Source organism: Lemur catta, chromosome 5 (genome assembly GCF_020740605.2).
Source record: "Lemur catta isolate mLemCat1 chromosome 5, mLemCat1.pri, whole genome shotgun sequence".
Classification (NCBI taxonomy): domain Eukaryota; kingdom Metazoa; phylum Chordata; class Mammalia; order Primates; family Lemuridae; genus Lemur; species Lemur catta.
Window position 1 is genome coordinate 405494 of NC_059132.1, and position 18406 is coordinate 423899.

At 39.2% G+C, this 18406-nt stretch overlaps 1 protein-coding gene across 10 annotated transcripts in view; it reads right to left on the reverse strand.

Moving 5' to 3' along the window:
• Nucleotides 1-18406, reverse strand: part of RAPGEF6 (Rap guanine nucleotide exchange factor 6) — a 170261-nt gene that overhangs the window by 146523 nt on the left and 5332 nt on the right. For 9 of the 10 annotated variants that reach the window (XM_045550721.1, XM_045550716.1, XM_045550723.1 and 6 more), the window contains exons 2-3: nucleotides 4918-4988; nucleotides 3051-3107 (exon numbers count right to left, since the gene is read on the reverse strand). In XM_045550721.1, the coding sequence (XP_045406677.1) occupies nucleotides 3051-3107; nucleotides 4918-4988 (128 nt within the window). Of the gene's footprint in view, nucleotides 1-3050; nucleotides 3108-4917; nucleotides 4989-18406 lie in introns of those variants that run through there. The other variant, XM_045550724.1, reaches the window with a different exon arrangement.

Here is an 18406-nt window from a genome sequence, read left to right on the forward strand (position 1 = left end):
ATATACACGCACACACAACAATATATACATATAATACATTTGGTCACTTAATTTAAAACAAAGTGGACACTTCAGTGCAGAAAAGGGAAAAAGATAATCAATAAATGATGCTGGGTCAATTGGACATCTACAAGGATAGAAAATCAATTTTGCCAATGATAAAATCCAAGCTTTCAATCAAAAATATAAATTTTAAAACATTTGTATCCATTACTGTGAGCTTGACATTTCTCTAAATTTGGAAGAGCTTGGTGGTGATATTAGCAAATGCCATTTTTGATAATGTATAAAAAATGTGTCAAAAAATTGGAAAAACTATATAATTCAGTACCATCAATACTTTCCAAATGACCAATTTATGCTACAAAATCACATATGAATGGATAACTGATCCATTCAGAGGGCAAGAAGAGACCCATGGTCTTTAACGCAACAGAGTAGAAAAAGTTCAATAATAACAGTCTCAGATTCCGGCCGGGTGCGGTGGCTCACACCTGTAATCCTAGCACTCTGGGAGGCCGAGGCGGGTGGATGCTCGAGGTCAGGCGTTCGAGACCAGCCTGAGCAAGAGCAAGACCCCGTCTCTACTAAAAATAGAAAGAAATTATATGGCCAACTAAAAATCTATATAGAAAAAATTAGCTGGACATAGTGGCGCATGCCTGTAGTCCCAGCTACTCGGGAGGCTGAGGCAGTAGGATTGCTTAAGCCGAGGAGTCTGAGGTTGCTGTGAGCTAGGCTGACACCACGGCACTCATTCTAGCCTGGGAAACAAAGCGAGACTCTGTCTCAAAAAAAAAAAAAAAAAAGGCTCAGATTCCATGTTGCAACTAACCTGTAAGACACTTGCAAAGTTTTGGTATTGTTTTAAAGAAGAATATCCAAATTATCTGGCAAGGCTACTAAAATAACTTCTTGTTTTTCCAACTTCTTCTCTGTATGAAGTAAGATTTCCATCATTCAAAAAAAAAATATGACAACAGATTGAATGCAGAAGGTATGAGAATCCAGCTGGGTGTGGTGGCTCATGCCCGCAATCCTAGCACTTTGGGAGGCCAAAGAGGGAGGATCCCTTGAGCTCAGGACTTTGAGACCAGCCACAACAAGAGCAAGATTTGTCTCTACTAAAAATAGAAAAAAGCGACCAGGTGTGGTGGTGCACACCTGTAGTCCCAGCTACTCAGGAGGCTGAGGCAGGAGGATGGCTTGAGCCCAAGAGTTTGAGGTTACTATGAGCCAGGCTGACACCATGTCACTCTAGGTCGGGCAACAGAGCAAGACTCAGGAGAGGAGAGGGAGAATCCAACTAATGTCTGCAGATATCAGATATATAGTAAGACCAATTGTTTCTCACAGATATATGTTAATTGTGTTAACATATAATAGGTTTGTCATTAATTTAAAAATCATTAATAAATATTTTTAAAATTAAGAAAAATGAATCTTGAATTCTACATATCATAAACAAAAATCAATTCCAAGATGAACTACAGATCTAAATTTGAGAAACAAAACATTTAGAGGAAAAACAAAGAAGAAAACCTTCATAACATGAGGAAGGGAAAGACTTGGGGTTTGTTTTGTTTTTGTTTTTTTGGGCTAGTCAAGTGAAGTAGTGGGAGAAGAGAAGGAACAAAGGAATCTGTAACTGGTTGTGATAAGATTTGTTTTTTAGACAGGGCACAAAAAGCACTAATCACGAGGGGAAAAATTGAAAAAGGAATTTCTGTTCCTCAAAAGATGCCATTAACAGAATAAGAAGGACATGGCACAATGGGAGATAATATTTGCAATAAATATATCCAACAAAGAACTTCAGTACAGAATTCATAAGGAATTTTTGGACAAATTAAAAATTGGTCAAAAACTTGAATCAGAATTTCATAAAAGAGGCTATCCAAATAGCCTATAAAAACATGAAAGTCATTTACCATAATTAGTAAACAGAGAAATGTCAAATAAAATCACAATGAGATAACAGAATGGCAAAAATTCAAAAGAAGCAAATACAAAACCTGACAGTATCAAGACCTGTCAAAGATGCGGAGCAACCAGAACTTACTATGCACAGGTAATGGTTATTAAAATGGGTAAAACTATTTAAGAAAACTGTCAGAATCTCCTAAATTTGAACATGCAAATTTCCAGTACAATAATGCATCGTTTAACAAAAGGATACATTTGGAGAAATGCATTGTTAGGTGATTTGGTCATGAGAACATCATAGTGTTCTTACACAAACCTAGATTATAGCCTCCTACATACTCAGGCTACATGGTATAGCCAATTGCTCCTAGGCTACAAACCTGTACAGCGTGTCACTGTACTGAATATTGTAGGCAACTGTAACAATGATAAGTACCTGTGTATCTAAACACAGAAAAGGTACAATAAAAATATGGTATTATAATCTTAGGAGATTACCATCGTAAATGCAGTTCATTATTGACCAAAACACTGTTACATGGCACTTGACTATAATTCTATTCCTAGGAATATGTGCAACAGGAATGAGTAATAAGGAAACAAAAAAGACAAAAACAAAATGTTGATAGAAACTTTATTATTTACAATAGTAAATAACTAGAAATACCTCAAATATTAACAGTGGACTAGATAAATGAATTGTTATTTTCACACAATCACATACTGTTTAGCAGTGAAAAAGAACAAATGTGAAAGTATAGAAGAATTTTGGACATTTGCTAAGTACAAAAAGCTTGACCAAAAGATTCTTCCTTTAACAAGTTTAAAAAAGAGACAAAACTATTCTATAGTGATAGAAGTAAGAACTGTGATTACCTTTCCAAAAGAGAGTTGACTAGAGCTTTCTGGAAAGGTGGTATTTTCATCCAAGTAGTAGTTACATGGGTGTATATGTTTATTAAAATTTGTTGCACTGTACACTTCTGTGCATTCTATGTACGTTATACCTCATGGTTTATGAACATATTTCAATTTGCTCTACAGAAATTATTCCAGAATCAAATGAATGTCAATGCTAAAAGTTAAAATTTAAACAAAAAGTCATTAATTATGGAAACACTTACCAAAAAAGAATCTGATTGGCACTGTATCTCTCATAGCGTGCTCTTGCAGACACTAATCTAACATTTAAAAAAAGTAAAAATTTTGAAAGATTATTTTATCTTACATTTTGTTTCAAAAGTTCTGTTATAATTACCATTAACAGAAAATTATCATTTATACCACTAAATTTTCACTAAACTACAAGTTTAGATATATATAAAATGCTGTAATATTTTAAAAAACTGCAGTTAGATAATGTTAAGTGCCATTAACCATAATACTCTCATGTACATTATAAAGCCTATCAATCACATTAAATAATGTTCTTTTTTATTATGAAAAAATATGCATTTGGTTTAGTACTGAATCCTTGGTGTGAAGAACAGTTACTGGCAGAGGCATGCACATACAAAAAAATTTGTTGAATATATAAATCGGTTTGCATTTAAAAAATACTTTGAGTATTACTAAATGCTCTAATTTTCAGTTTTCTTCTTTCTTCCTGATATATTTATTCGACATATACTAACAGCTGAATTATGATACACAAAAAACAGAATATAACAAATCCCAAACAACTATATTTTAGCAATCTGGTCAACAATCAGAAACCTGACAAACACCAGGAACGTGACTTGAATAAGCTGGTCATGGAAGGAAAACATGTTTAATCAAATGTTATACGAAAGTTACAAAAGTTCGTGTTTTATAGTACTCTACAGTGTCTTTACAAATATTATCACAATGATGTAAGATAAGCAGGACAGTCTATTTTACAGAGAAGAAAATGTTCAGTGTCCATAGGAACTTATGCCAAATCAAGAGTCCTACTTCTTCCACTTCAATACAACACTATAATACAACGTACCATGTCCAGCTTAAGCATTTGGCATAATAAATACCAGTACAAACTACAAAAAGAAAACAGGAGTTTAGTTTTCACTAGCTAGCACATACTGAGCACTGTCCTTTGCTCTAGGTAATTACTCTCATTTAATCCTCAAGACATAGTAACACAGTCTTCAATAAACCCTAGTTTATTGAAGACAAAACTGTAGCTAAAATGTTAAGACTTGCTTAAGGTCCCATGGCTAAGAAAAACTGGGATAGGAAATGCAAACATCCATGCCTACCCTACAAAAGTCCCTAACTGACATGGCTCCTGCAACTATTTATTTATTTTTGAAACTGTCTCACTCTGTCGCCCTTGGTAGAGTGCAGTGTCATCATCATAGCTCTCTGCAACCTCAAACTCCTGGGCTAAAGCGATCCTTCTGCCTCAGCCTCCCAAGTAGCAGTGACTACAGGCGTGAACCACCAAACTTGACTAATTTCTTCTATTTTTAGTAGAGATGGGGTCTTGCTCTTGCTCAGACTGGTCTTGAACTCCTAAGCTCGAGCAATCTGCCTGCCTCGGCTTCCCAGAGTGCTAGGATTACAGGCATAAGTCACTGGCGCCCGACCCCCTGGAACTATCACTACCCATCCAAACCCATTTCTCTTGTCACTATGCTCCAGCCACCAAAACCCCCCTTTCTTGGTATGGCTCCTTCCTGTCATTCAGGTCTCTACTCAAAACTTACTTCCTCTGAGAGATCTTTGCTGACCATCCAAACTCAAGTAGCAACCCAGTTAGTTTACACACCATGCTTTAGAGTACTCATAGTAATGATTACTAGGTATTATACAGTTTTTATTGTCAGTGTTTTCCCCCAACCCCAAAATCACCCACCAGAACATAAATTCCAGGAAACTAGAGATCAAATCTGTATTGCATGTTACAAGTGCTTAAAACAGTATGAGGAATATAAAACTTGTTTAACAAATATTTGGTGAATAAATGAATAACTACATAGCACATGCTCTTACATACAGCATTGCACTTACCTAAGCTGATGTTCCCTGAGATTTGATAATATTTCCATTCCATGAAGATAAGAATAAATAATATTTAAGTCCTGTGGACAGAAGAAAAATTTTGATTATTTTTCAAATATACTTTTAAAAATATGATAGCCCACAATTTGACTTTAAGCACAGAACCACTATGACAGAGAAGCTAACTAGTGAAGAGTCATAAAACCTTGAATCACAGAAGACGCGAAAAGGTAGAGCTCGCCCAGTTCACACAGGAACTGCTCTTTAACGCGGCCAAGAGCCTCCACTCAAACGCCAGAGCCAAAAGCTCATTATTTCACATGAAAATACGTGAACTCATTTCGTTTCTAAACAGATGTAACTTTTTCTTCTTTAGTGACCTCCAAATATTAGAACACAGGTATCGTGTCGCCTTTTAAGTCTTATTTTGTTGTTGTTTTTTTCCTTCAGATTACAATCTCAACATTGACTCGGACCAACGAGTAGATGCAAGAGTCACTCATTTATAATTACTCCCAATGAGCCACGAGGGGGTTTTGTTCCTGCAACTGTCGCCTGCAGGTTTGGAGGTCCTGGTTCCAAAGACATATACTCCTGCAGGGAACAGCACAAGAGTCTCAGTGAACTACAAGTTACAGCTGCCACCGAGGCACTATAAACTTCAGGGCCCAAGAACCAGCAGGTAAGGGGAGTTGCTCATTTTGGTGGGGGCACTTAATGATGATCAACAGGTGGAGGTAGGGCTAATTTTATAAAATGCTATGAGGGAGGAGTGTCTGGAATGCAGAGGATTCACTAGGTTACTCCTTTATCTCACTGTAACTATAAATGGACACATGTAGCAACATCAGCCTAAGGAGGATATGATCACCCAGGGTTCAGGCACTTCAAGTAAGAAGGCTTGAGTCATCCCATCAGATAAGCCACTGAGACTTGCAAAGGTGATTGTCTCAGAGTTAGCAGAAAACAAAATGCACAGTGAAGGAGGGAAGCTAAGTACCAGCTGCAACCTTGAGATTAATCAATCTTAACGACAGGGCTACAGCTCTCTTCCCACCACCATCCCTTTTCTAAGTTTCTTCTCTGGAAAAGAGGCTTACAGGCAACCATGGAGCGGCTGTTTCCTGAACCTCGAATGTGAGCAAAGCAGCAGATCTGTGTGGTGCAAAGGGTAGATGCACGTGGCCTTTAAAATGTGCCTTTCAGATTTCAGACGACAGGAAGGTAACTGACTCCAAGGGCCCCTATCACTGTGCCCCGTGATCTACCATCATGTATGCACTGGGGTCACGCTTCCCATAGGATACTGCTAACCAGTGACTGCGCCTGGCAAAGACACAGGGCCAGCCTGCTCAATCAAGGTACCCAACACATCACCTCAGAATGTGCCCCTGTGCCCTCTCCTCCAGAGACAACCACTCCTTCCTTGTACGTTTAGATGAACTTGAATTGAAATGTTAGCATTGTTCCTATCCAGGATTTACGGACTTTTTCTAAGAAGGACCACATAGTAAATATTTCAGGTTTTGTGGGCCTTATGGCTTTTGCTGCAACTACTTAACTGCATTTATGGTATGAAAATAGCCATAGAAACTAGGTAAATAAATGGGTGTGACTGTGTTCCAATCAAACTTTATTTACAAAAATAGCTGGTCACATCCACCAATGAAGCCAAACCATGAATGAACTGCTCTCTGCAGAATAGCCCACCCTGTAAGCTTTGGTGTTCTGTTTCCCACTATAGAAGCTGAAAACTCTAGATTTTTGTTTTTCCAACCTCCTATACGATTAAGGTACAGGCAAATTATTCAAGCGCTACCAATCAGACACAACCACCCCAGACTTTCAGCAAGAAGCTAGTGACAACAAGCAGCAAGAACGGCACAGAATCCACCTGGACAGCTAGTGGTAGCAGCAGGGTCTGCCAAACATGCAGTGTGCAGTATGGTAGTCGCTGTACAAGCTGTCGTGTCCACTATTCAGTTCCAGTAGCATCTTTATCAAACCTGTCACAGGAAAGCACGGATCATGGTTGGCTAGCCCCAAGTCTACTTCTCCTGTACTCCGTGCAATTCTGTAGATACCCAATACCCTTTTAGCAAATTGCTTTTCTTTAAATTGGCCAGCATTGGGTTCTGTTGCATGTAAGTAACAGCACTGTGAGACCCCGTGCCAGCACTATCAGCATCACTCAGGAACTCGGTAAAAAGGCAAATTCTTGGGCCCCACCCCAGAGCTAGTGAATCAGAATCTCTGGGACTAGCGACCAGCACTCTGGTTTAGTAAGTCCTACAGGAGGTTCTGATGTACACTACAGTTTGAGAACCACTGGCTTATAGGTAGGATCTATGTCACTCTTGATTATTTATTCAATAATCTATTAATGGAGAAGGGAAACAAGCACTAAGATGTCTAATAAATCCTAGTAGCGCTTTGTGTACCTGGTGTGACAGTCAAAGATGCTAAGTACTCAAAGAAAAAAAAGAACCTCTCAGAACAAAGGATGGTTGTAGCAGGAAGCTAATTAATTATTTCCCTTATACTATGTAGGAGGTTATGGCATTACTTTTACACAAGACAGTAAGGAGTTGCTGACTAATGTTGCGCCTGGAAAGGGGTTTCTTAGGACTTTTGTGCCAATTACTTCTGAGACAAACTTGAGGTACTATACTATCTACTAGGCAGAAAGCCACAACAAAAAAAGAAAAGAAAAAGAATAAGAAAGAACCCCGACAAAAGACAGACTCGAAGTATTACAGACATTTCTCGGCAGTAAAAATTTTAAATGCCAGATTCAAGGGGGAGCTGATCATTTACGTCAGCGTGCTTGAAAGCTGCTCTCTGGAGCCTGACAGAGGGAGGTCATGGGGAAGATGGAAAACTATCCATCTGGGATACACTGACAACCTAAATTAGTCAACCATCGGATTCAGCCACTGGTTCTGTAACTGTAACAACAAAATACACAGAAATTATCCAGGGATATTAGAAAAACAAATACCAGCTCAGGATTAGGGAATAAAATAATGGGTTCCACCTGGGCAAAAAGAGGAAGGCAAAGAAGTTGCGATGACTCAGTACTTCCTTGAACAGATAGGCCACACCCTCTCAGTCAGTTTTGCAAGTGAAGGTGGATAAACTAAGGTGGGTGGGACCACTGCCATCCTACACCAACGCAACTTTTTACAGCCTTCAAACAACCCATATATATAGCATTCATTATAGATATACTCTGTGGGTTTTCAATTTCATTGTTAAATGAAATAGTAAATTCATACTGGTAGTATTGTATGAATGAGTGATTAATGATTCTTTTAAACATACATTTGTTATTAAGCAGGTTGGAATTTTTATCCCTTCTTTAGTTTACAATGTTGTACCAGGCAAGCGTGCTGTTCTTGGAAACCCTGTCTCCCAATTCTGACTGCCATTTTACAGATGCTTAGAAAACCAACGAAAACTTGGAAAACACAAACTGGGATGCTTACAGAAATTTTGCATTTATGTTTCTTAAAATTTAAAACTAGTAAATTTCTTATCTATGAAATACTTAATTCATCACATATAACTTTCAATATAATATCAGTAATCCCAAACTTCATTAACCAAGAAATTTTATTCATTCACTTTTTTACTCAGAAAACAAGTCCATCCAAGGAATTTTAACAATGAAAAATCTCTCAGGATGGATCCTAAGTCAGTACAAATTTAATTCCATCATATATACATTCTGTAGCTATGGTTTTATACTGAAAACTTATGCTAAAGAATCTTCTACAAATTATTTGGAAGGTAGTCTAACAATGTGGTCCAAAACGTGGACTCCAGACGGGCACAGCAGCACACAACTGCAGTCTGAGCGACTCCAAAGGCTGAAGCAGGAGGACTGCTTGAGCCCAGGGGTTCTAGACCAGCCTGGACAACATACCAAGACCTCATTTCTTAAAAAAAGAAAGAAAAGAGCAGAAAGGAAAGAAAAGAAAGAAAGAAAGAGGAAGGAAGGAAGGGAAGGAGGGAGGGAAGGAGGGAGGGAGGGAGGGGAAAGAAAGAAAGGAAAGAGAAAGAAAGAATACGAAAAGAAGAAAAGAAAAGAAAAAAGGGAAAGGAAAGGAAGTCCTGAACAGAATAACAATGACCAGTGATATGGAAGCAGTAGTAAAAAAAAAAAAAAAAAAAAAAAAAATCTCCCAACAAAAAAAAGCCCAGGACCAGACTCACAGCCAAATTCTACCAGACTTACAAAGAACTATTAGGTTGGTGCAGAAGTAACTGCAGTTTCGGACCATGAATTTTAAGTTATTATATCTAGACTCAAACACATCTTTATTAACCAAAATAGGAACCATTACAATCAACACATTTTGCCAACGAGAAATAGGTTTATTTCTGTAGTGTAAAAATCCATGCTTCAGGATTCCATGAACTCTTGAACATAAAGAGAAACAAAAACAAAGACCATATGATCACCTCAATAGATACAGAAAAGGCATTTGATAAAAATCTAGTACCCTTTCATGATAAAAACCCTCAACTAGGCACAGAAGGAGCATACCTCAAAATTGTAAAAGCCATATACAACAAACCGACAGCCAACATACTGAATGGGGAAAAGCTGAAAGCATTCCCCGTTAAGAACTGGAATGAGACAAGAGTGCCCACTGTCACCATTTCTAGTCAACAGAGTATTAGAAGTCTTAGCCAGATCAATCAGGCAAGAGAGGGAAATAAAGGGCATCCAAATTGGGAAACAGGAGGTCAGACTATCGCTTTTTGCTGATGATCTGATCTTGTACCTAGAAAACCCTAGGGACCCCATCAAAAGACTCCTGTAATTTATAAATAAATTAAGCAAAGTCTCAGGTTATCAGATCAGTGTACACATGACTGGGTGTGGTGGCTCACGCCCTTAATCCTAGCACTCTTGGGAGGCCAAGGTGGGAGGATCGCTTGAGGTCGGGAGTTCGAGACCAGCCTGAGCAAGAACAAGCCCCGCGTCTCTACTAAAAATAGAAAATATTAGTCAGGCATGGTGGCGCATGCCTGTAGTCCCAACTACTCAGGATGCTGAAGCAGGAGGATCGCTTGAGCCCAGGAGTATGAGGTTGCTGTGAGCTAGGCTAACACTATGGCACTCTAGCCCGGGCAACAGAGCAAGACTGTCTCAAACAACAACAACAACAACAATAAAATTAGTGTACACAAACCAGCAGCATTTCTATATACTAATAACAGTCAAGCTGAGAGTCAAATAAAGGAATCCATACCATTCACAATAGCAACAAAGAAAATAAAATATCTGGGAATATAATTAACCAAGGAGGTGCAAGATCTCTGCAAAGGGAACTACAAAACACTGATGAAAGAAATCACAGATGACAGAAACAAATGAAAAAACATCCCTTGCTCATGGATTGGAAGAATCAACATTGTTAAAATGTCCATTCTGCCCAAAGTGATTAACAGGTTCAACACAATCTCCATCAAAATACCAACATCATATTTCACAGATGTAGGAAAAAAAATCCTAAGCTTTATTTGGAACCAAAAAAGAGCCCAAATAGCCAAAGAATTTTAAGCAAAAAGAACAAATCTAGGGGCATCACATTACCTGACTTCAAATTATACTACAAGGCTATAGCAACCAAAACAGCAGGGTACTGGTATAAAAGTAGAAACACAGACCAATGCAACAGAATAGAGAACCCAGAAAAAAAAAAATCCATCTACCTAAAACCAACAGATGTCTGACACAGCAGACAACAATATACACTGGGGAAAAGATGCTGTACTCAATAAATGGTGCTGGGAAAATCTGACAGCCACATGTAGATGAACAGAATAGGACCCCCATCTCTCACCATATATAAAAATTAATTCAGGACAAAAGACTTAAATGTAAAGCATGAAACCATAAAAATTCTAGAAGAAAATGTACAAAAAGCTCTTACAGACATCAGACTAGGCAAAGAATTTATGACTAAGACCCCAAAGACAAATACAGCAACAACAAAATAAATAAATGGGACTTAATTAAATTAAAAAGCTTCTGCACAGTAAAAGAAATAATCAACAGAGTGAAGAGACAACCTACAGAACAGGACAAAATGTTTACATACTATGTATCCAACAAAGGTCTAATATCCAGAATCTATAAAAAACCCAAACATATCAGCAAAAAGAGAACAAAAAATAAAACAAAAAACCCCATCAAAAAGTGGGCAAAAAACATAAACGTAAGTTTTTCGAAAGATGATAGACAAATGGCCAACAAACATGTGAAAAAACACTCAACATCACTAATCATCAGGGAAGTGCAAATTAAAACTACAATGAGATTATCACCTTACCCCTATCAGAATGGCCATCAATAAAAAGTCAAAAAACCACAGATGCTGGCATGGATGCAGAGAGAAAGGAATGCTTATACACTGTTGGTGGGACTGCAAATTAGTGAAACCTCTATGGAAAACAGTATGGAGATTCCTCAAAGAAATAAATGTAGAACTACCATTCAATCCAGCAATCCCACTGCTGGATATCTACCCAAAGGAAATAAAGTCATTTTATCAAAAAGACACCTGCATTTGAATATTAATCATAGCACAAGCCACAACTGCAAAGATGCAGAATCAACCTATGTGCCCATTAATACATGAATAGATAAAGATGTGGTATATATACACCATGGAGTACTACTCAGCCATAAAAAAATGAAATAATGTCGTTTGCAGCAACTTGCATGGAACTGGAGACCATTATCCAAAGTGAAGTATCTCAGTAACAGAAAATCAAACACCATATATTTTCACTAATAAGTGGTAGTTAAACAGTGAGTACATGAGGGCAACAAAATGATATATAGGACATAAGAAACCAAGAAAGGGGGAGGGAGTATGGGATAAAAACTTACCTACTAGGTACAATGATCATTATTCTTGTGACAGGCACACCAAAAGCCCTGACTTAAGCATCATTCAAGGTATCCATGTAACAAAAACACTGGTACCCCCTTAATATCTTTAAATTTAAAAAAAACAGTGATAGGCACCATATAGCATATTCTTATTATTATTGCTACTTTTCTGCTCCAGTTGCTCCTTCTAAATCTCCTTCACAGGCTTCTTCTTTTCTTAATCCCTTACGTGTTTATAAAGTTAATGTTCCCAGAGCTGTGACATCTACCCTTTCTTCACTGGAGATTGTCTACTGGGAGGAATACCTTCCACATACATGCTAATGACGTCCATATTTGTATTTCTAGCCCAGAGCTTGCTAGGAAACTTACATACTATACATTCTATTGGATACTGAACACTATCACCTCACTGACCTATCAGTATCTCAAGTGCAACATATCCAAAGCAAAATTCATCACTGGCTCCCTGAATTAGGTGATAGTATTCACCTTCAACAGCCCTGGCCAGAAATCTGTCCACGCTACTCTCTGACTATCACTGTTTACGGTCCCAAATGAGGCAATTTAGGGATTATTTCTCACTAGATAACTGAAAACAGCCTCTGGCAGTCTGTAATCCACTCTATACACTACTCCTAGAGTGATCTTTCTGAAAGCCAAATCCAAATTCCTTAACAAGGAGAACACAGTCTTTCATAATCTGGACCCTGACCGTTCCTCTGGCCTCACCTATTCTACCACTCATTCTTACACCGACGTTCCAGCTGCCCAGGTGATCTGCATGTACATACCATGCTCATTTTGTGGCCTCGGCACATGCTGCTCCCCTTTCAGGAAACATATCTTTCCTTTTTCACCTAAATTTTTACATATAGGTGTCCCTTGGTATCCACCGGGACTTTGTTCCAGGACCCTCCACAGATACCAAAATCCAAGGACGCTCAAGTCTCTTATATAAAATGGTGTAGTATTTGCATACAACCTGTGCACATCCTCTCAGATACTTTAAATCATCTGTAGATTACTCATAATACCTAATACAATTTAAATGCTATGTACATAGTTGTTATATGGTATTGTTTAGGGAATAGTGACAAATAAAAGTCTGTACATGTTCAATACAGAGGCAACCACTGTAGGCCTAACTACATTATCAATCCTTGGTTGTTGATTGAATCCCTTGAATGAAGAATTCATGGATACACAAGGCTGACGGTAACCTAAACTCAAGTCAGGGTTCCCTTCTCTAAAGCCACTTGAAAGGCACCTGCCTACCTTTGTTCTTCTCCCCCAACAGCCTTCCTACAAATTCCTGAGCACCTGATATTTATAATTATCACAGTACTTAACCAGGCTGTATTTTAACTGTCTTATACTTGGCTATCTCCTTCCCAGATAAAGGGACTGTCTTTAATCGTTTATTCCTGGCTCTTAAAATAGTACTTAAAAAATATTTATCGCACAAATGTTCATTAAGTAGTCTTCCTCAAAAATGTATGTATTCAACTGTGCCATTTAACAAGCCCATAAATAATCCAAACTCCAGACCAAGCACTTGTGACACTCATAAAATCTTTTCCAAAAAACCTACTCTGATGAAGCCTCCTCATACTAGTTGAATGCTTTTGAGAAGCCAAAGTAGGTTACCATCCTCTGAAAACAATGTGTACGTTATTAAAAATGACTTATCAAGCACATCTTCATTTTACATAAAACTTCAGAATTACAAATTTCCATTAAACTGATACAGGCACCTTAAAGTACTTCATATAGCATGCGCAAGACTACACTAAACAAAGGTTATTTATTCAGGAAAATACTAGCCATCTACATGGATGTCAGTATATAAACAAAAGTTCAAAGTTTAAAAGCAGCCTAAAGTTCACTATTCTGATAAAGAGAAAGCAAGTGGAGCATCTACTGGATGGAGAAAGTCACTGAAGAGTCCTGTGATCTTGAGCGAGCCATTTTACCTCACTGGAGTTCAGTTCCTTCATGTGTACGCACCTCATTTCACCAGCTCTTTACCCCACCAGCTAAAGTATTTTTGGGAGTACTACGTATGTTCACAAATACCCGCTCAGGGGCGCTATTTCCACCATGCACTAAGTGTCCTGTCCAACTGTCTCTGTCATGTGCCAAAGCCATGAAGCCCTCCAGCTGCCAAAGTTTCAGTTTATGCCAAAGTAGTAGAGAATGTGTCTTACCTTTGGTGGTATATGCCAAAGGAGCACCAAACAAGTGCTGCTTATCCCTCTATAATCGGAAGATTTTTTTTTTTTTTTTTTGAGACAGCCTCGCTCTGTTGCCCCAGGTAAGAGTGCAGTGGCATCACCATACTCACTGCAACCTCCAACTCCTGGCCTCAAGTGATCCTCCTGCCTCAGCTCACCCTCCAAGTAGCTGGGGCTACAGGTGTGCGCCACTGTGCCTGGCTAATTTTTCTATTTTTAGTAGAGATGGGGTCTCACTCTTGCTTAGGCTGGTCTTGAACTCCTGAGCTCAAGGGATCCTCCCACCTCAACCTCCCAGAGCACTAGGATTACAGGAGTGGGCTACCGTGCCTGGCCCCTAAAGTTTTTTTTTTTTTTAACAAAGGCTCATTCTGTTTTTATTTACAGCCACAGCTTAGTTCACCCAGGCTGGTCCAAGGTAAAGTCAAAAGATAAACACAATGTTACAGAGCTCACAATCACTCTGTCCCTTTGACTTTGTCCTGTAGTCAAGCTCATCATGCCTGGCTGCTCCTCCCCGCTGAAGAATTTTCTCTGAGAGGAAGTTCCTCAGTCTCTCTGAAAGAAAATCTTAAAATGTCAAAATTTCCAGATGGCCACAGCTTTTTCTGAAGTTGAGAATCTTCAACACATGTAAAATGATTTGCCTGGAAAAGAAGTTCTCTAATAAAGGCCCCATCCAGATCTATCGTAATTCTCCCTTTCTGTCAAGCTAAGTTTACAAATGAAGGTCAAGGGGCCCCATAAGCATAAATAAGTTCTTTATCTTTCCAAGGAACCCTCTGAAGGTGCATTTGCTGTAGAAAAGCACAACCGAATCTTTGTTCGGCCACCCTCAGGGACGTGCACAGTGACTTACTCAACAATGACTCTAAGTACGATGGTGCTCTATTGCTAATTCAGGAAAAAAAAAAACTCTACAAGTGTACAGTTAAAGAGCATTAATCTCAATTCTGAAACAAATTAATAAATGATTTCAAGAATATTAAATTTTACATTTTCAGTCCTATCTCCATCTTTACCTTATAGTAACAAAAACAATCTAGTTCTTTAAAACACCTTTTTAATTTTAAGTATGCAATTATATTAACACCTAGCTGACTGACCAGCAGAAGTTTTAAATAACCTGGTGAAAAAATATGAAAAGGGAAAACTGACATGTATCTTTCTCTGTGATATTTCCTACAAACATGTTTGGAGCCATACAGAAAAGGAGTTCCTGTTCCAAGATACAACTATGTTTCTTATACCTGAATTGTCTCTCAAGAACTGCCAGGAAAAACACTGTTTATGGTAACTGCACTTTATTATGGATTGACTGATTTTTTTTTTTTTTTTTTAAGAGACAAGGTCTTGCTCTGTCACCCAGGCTGGAGCACAGTAGCTCAATCACAGTTCACTGCGGCCTCAAACTCCTTAGGTCAAGAGAGCTTCTTGCCTCAGCCTTCCAAGTAGCAGCGACTACAGGTATATGCCACCAAGCCCAGCTGATTTTATTTTTTTTTTAATTTCTTTTAGAGATGAGGTCTCACTACATTGCCCAGGCTGGCCCCAAAATCATCACCTCAAGCAATCCTCTTGCCTCAGCCTCCTGAGTCTCTTGTATAATAGGCATGAACCATGTTATTAATAGGAAACTTTGTCATATCTCTTCAGTCTTTCTATCCCAGCACTTCAAGTATTAGACAAACAGAAATCACTACTAGAATAGTAAAGGAACAGGATTTTTCACATTACTTTTCTTTTAAAAATAATTTACTTTGCCAAATATTTGGATACCTACTATGTATCAAGTATTGCACAACGGACACTGGGAAACAAGCTCACAGTCACTATCCTCAAGGCGCTTTTACAGCCACAGAGACAAACACGCAAGTAATCTTTACACAGTACAGTAAGTACTGTGGTGGAGGAAGGCACAAAGTATCCTGGGAACACAGAGGAGTGGAAAAGTGAGGAACGAAGGATGCACAATTCTGCAGACAAGCACGAGAGATGCGACTGCAGTGGAGTCAGAACCTGCCAAGCCAGAGAATGGATTTCCAGACAGAGGGAAGAGCAAGCCAACACATGGCTACCGTTCACTGAGTGTTCATTATGAAGCCACTTTGTTAAATATTTTACGTTTATTATCTCATTAGTCCACACAAGAATTCCAAAAAGATACTCAGTTTTAGAGAAGTTAGGTAACCTGCCTAGGGACACTCAAACTCAAGTTCGGGGGCCAATCCCACTATACCATACTGTTCCCATCCTATGCAAAGCAGAAGATGGGAGAGAATGCAGCACAAAAGACAATGCTTCTCACCTCTGACCATGTATCAGAATTACTTGAGGAGTTCTCCTTAAATACCAACATCTATCTATACTCCATTCTAGAAGGTTCTAATTTAAGAAGGGTGGGCCTGGGTATTAAAAAACAAACAAAAAACTCCCCAGGTTGAGAAATATGTCTATCTTCAGTTGAGAAGCAGTGTTAGGATATTCACAAGTCGTTAACATACCTGTGGGTGGGGGATGATAACGCTAGAGTTACAGACAGAAGATCACAGAGGACCTTGTATCTTTCCCCTTCCTAACAGAATAAAAATCATGAACAGTACACTTGTTGCCTTCACCTTCTTGTGTTTTATTTTCTCTTTAATCCACTGTACTCAGGCTTTCTCACTCAGTCCACTGAAATTCCAACAGAAGCAATCCAAAGAATGTATCAGTCCTCACTTTTCTTGAACTCGCTACAGCCTCTGACATTAGTGATTTCTTTCAGAAATGCCCTCCTGTAACAGCACTCTTCTGCTCTCTCCTACCCCACAACAATTTCTTTTCATTCCCCCAAACCTTTGATATTAGAGTACCCAGAGAGTCTATCCTTGATCCCCTTCTATTCTCACTCTCAATCTTCCCCCAGGCATTCCCACCAATCCCATGACTTTATCTATGACCCACATGCTGCAGACTTTCAGACCAATTCAGACCCACAGCCTGGTTTGATCTGAAGCTCCAAATAATTACTGAACATCTCTGTTATCTCCTGTAGGAGGTCTCAAACCCTTTCTAAAACCGATTTCTCCTCTCCCCAACCTGCTCCTTAATAATGCACTATTATACATAGAGTTACCCAAATCAGAAACGTAGAAATCATCTAACGTCTGCTTTATTCTTGACCCAGTCCAAGCCTGTTCCCCACAAGCAGAAGACAGGAAGATTCTGCCAGACCTGCCCCGGTGCTACTGCAGAGGCTCAAGGAACTTAAGGATGGTGCATCTTGGCCAACTGCAGCATCTGGGGCTGAGAGACAGTGATTCCAACAATAGGTTTGGACAGAGTGAGGTAGATGATACAAAAGGGCAGGCAAACAGGTGAGTCAGGATATAAAGGATAAGCAGGTGAATATCAAGGAAAACCCCAAGAGAGGAGGTTCAAAGGCCAGTCCAGGGGCAAAATGCAAAGAACCAAGGCTACTTCATGGTCCTCTTGGCTGCCAGAAATGATGACCAAGAGTCAGGGGTACACACCTGTAGTCCCAGCTACTTGAGAGGCTAAAGGTGAGGACTGCTGGAGCCCAGGAGCTTGAAGCCAGCCTAGGCAACATAGCGAGAGCCTGTCTCTTTAAAAAAACAGGCCGGGCGCAGTGGCTTACGCCTGTAATCCTAGCACTCCGGGAGGCCGAGGAGGGTGGATTGCTTGAGGTCAGGAGTTCGAGACAAGCCTGAGCAAGAGTGAGACCCTGTCTCTACTAAAAATGGAAATAAATTATCTGGCCAACTAAAAATATATATACAAAAAATTAGTCGGGCATGGTGGCGCATGCCTGTAGTCCCAGCTACTCGGGAGGCTGAGGCAGGAGGATCACTTAAGCCCAGGAGTCTGAGGTTGCTGTGAGCTAGGCTGACGCCACGGCACTCACTCTAGCCCGGGCAACAGAGTGAGACTCTGTCTCAAAAAAAAAAAAAAAATACAAAACAAGAATACACATACACGATTCCACTCAAGAGAAGTTCAGAAGCAGGAAGAACAAATGTATGCTGATAGAAGCAAAACAGTGGTTTCCTCTGGGAGAGTATATTGACTGGGAAGAGGAAAGGGGGAGTTTCTGGAGTTTCTGGTAATACTGTGTATCTATATAATATATTGTGATACACATAACTAAATATGTTTGTAAAATTTATTCTGGCTACATACTTAGGGTATGTGGACTTTACTGTATGTGTTTCATAGTCAAAGTTAAAAAAAAAAAATGTCTGGTGGGGGTCAGACATTCCCTCTCCAATCAATGAACATGTTGGATCAATTCCATCTCCTGCATGTCTCACTATCCCATCCCCTGCTGCCACCTTACCTCACACCT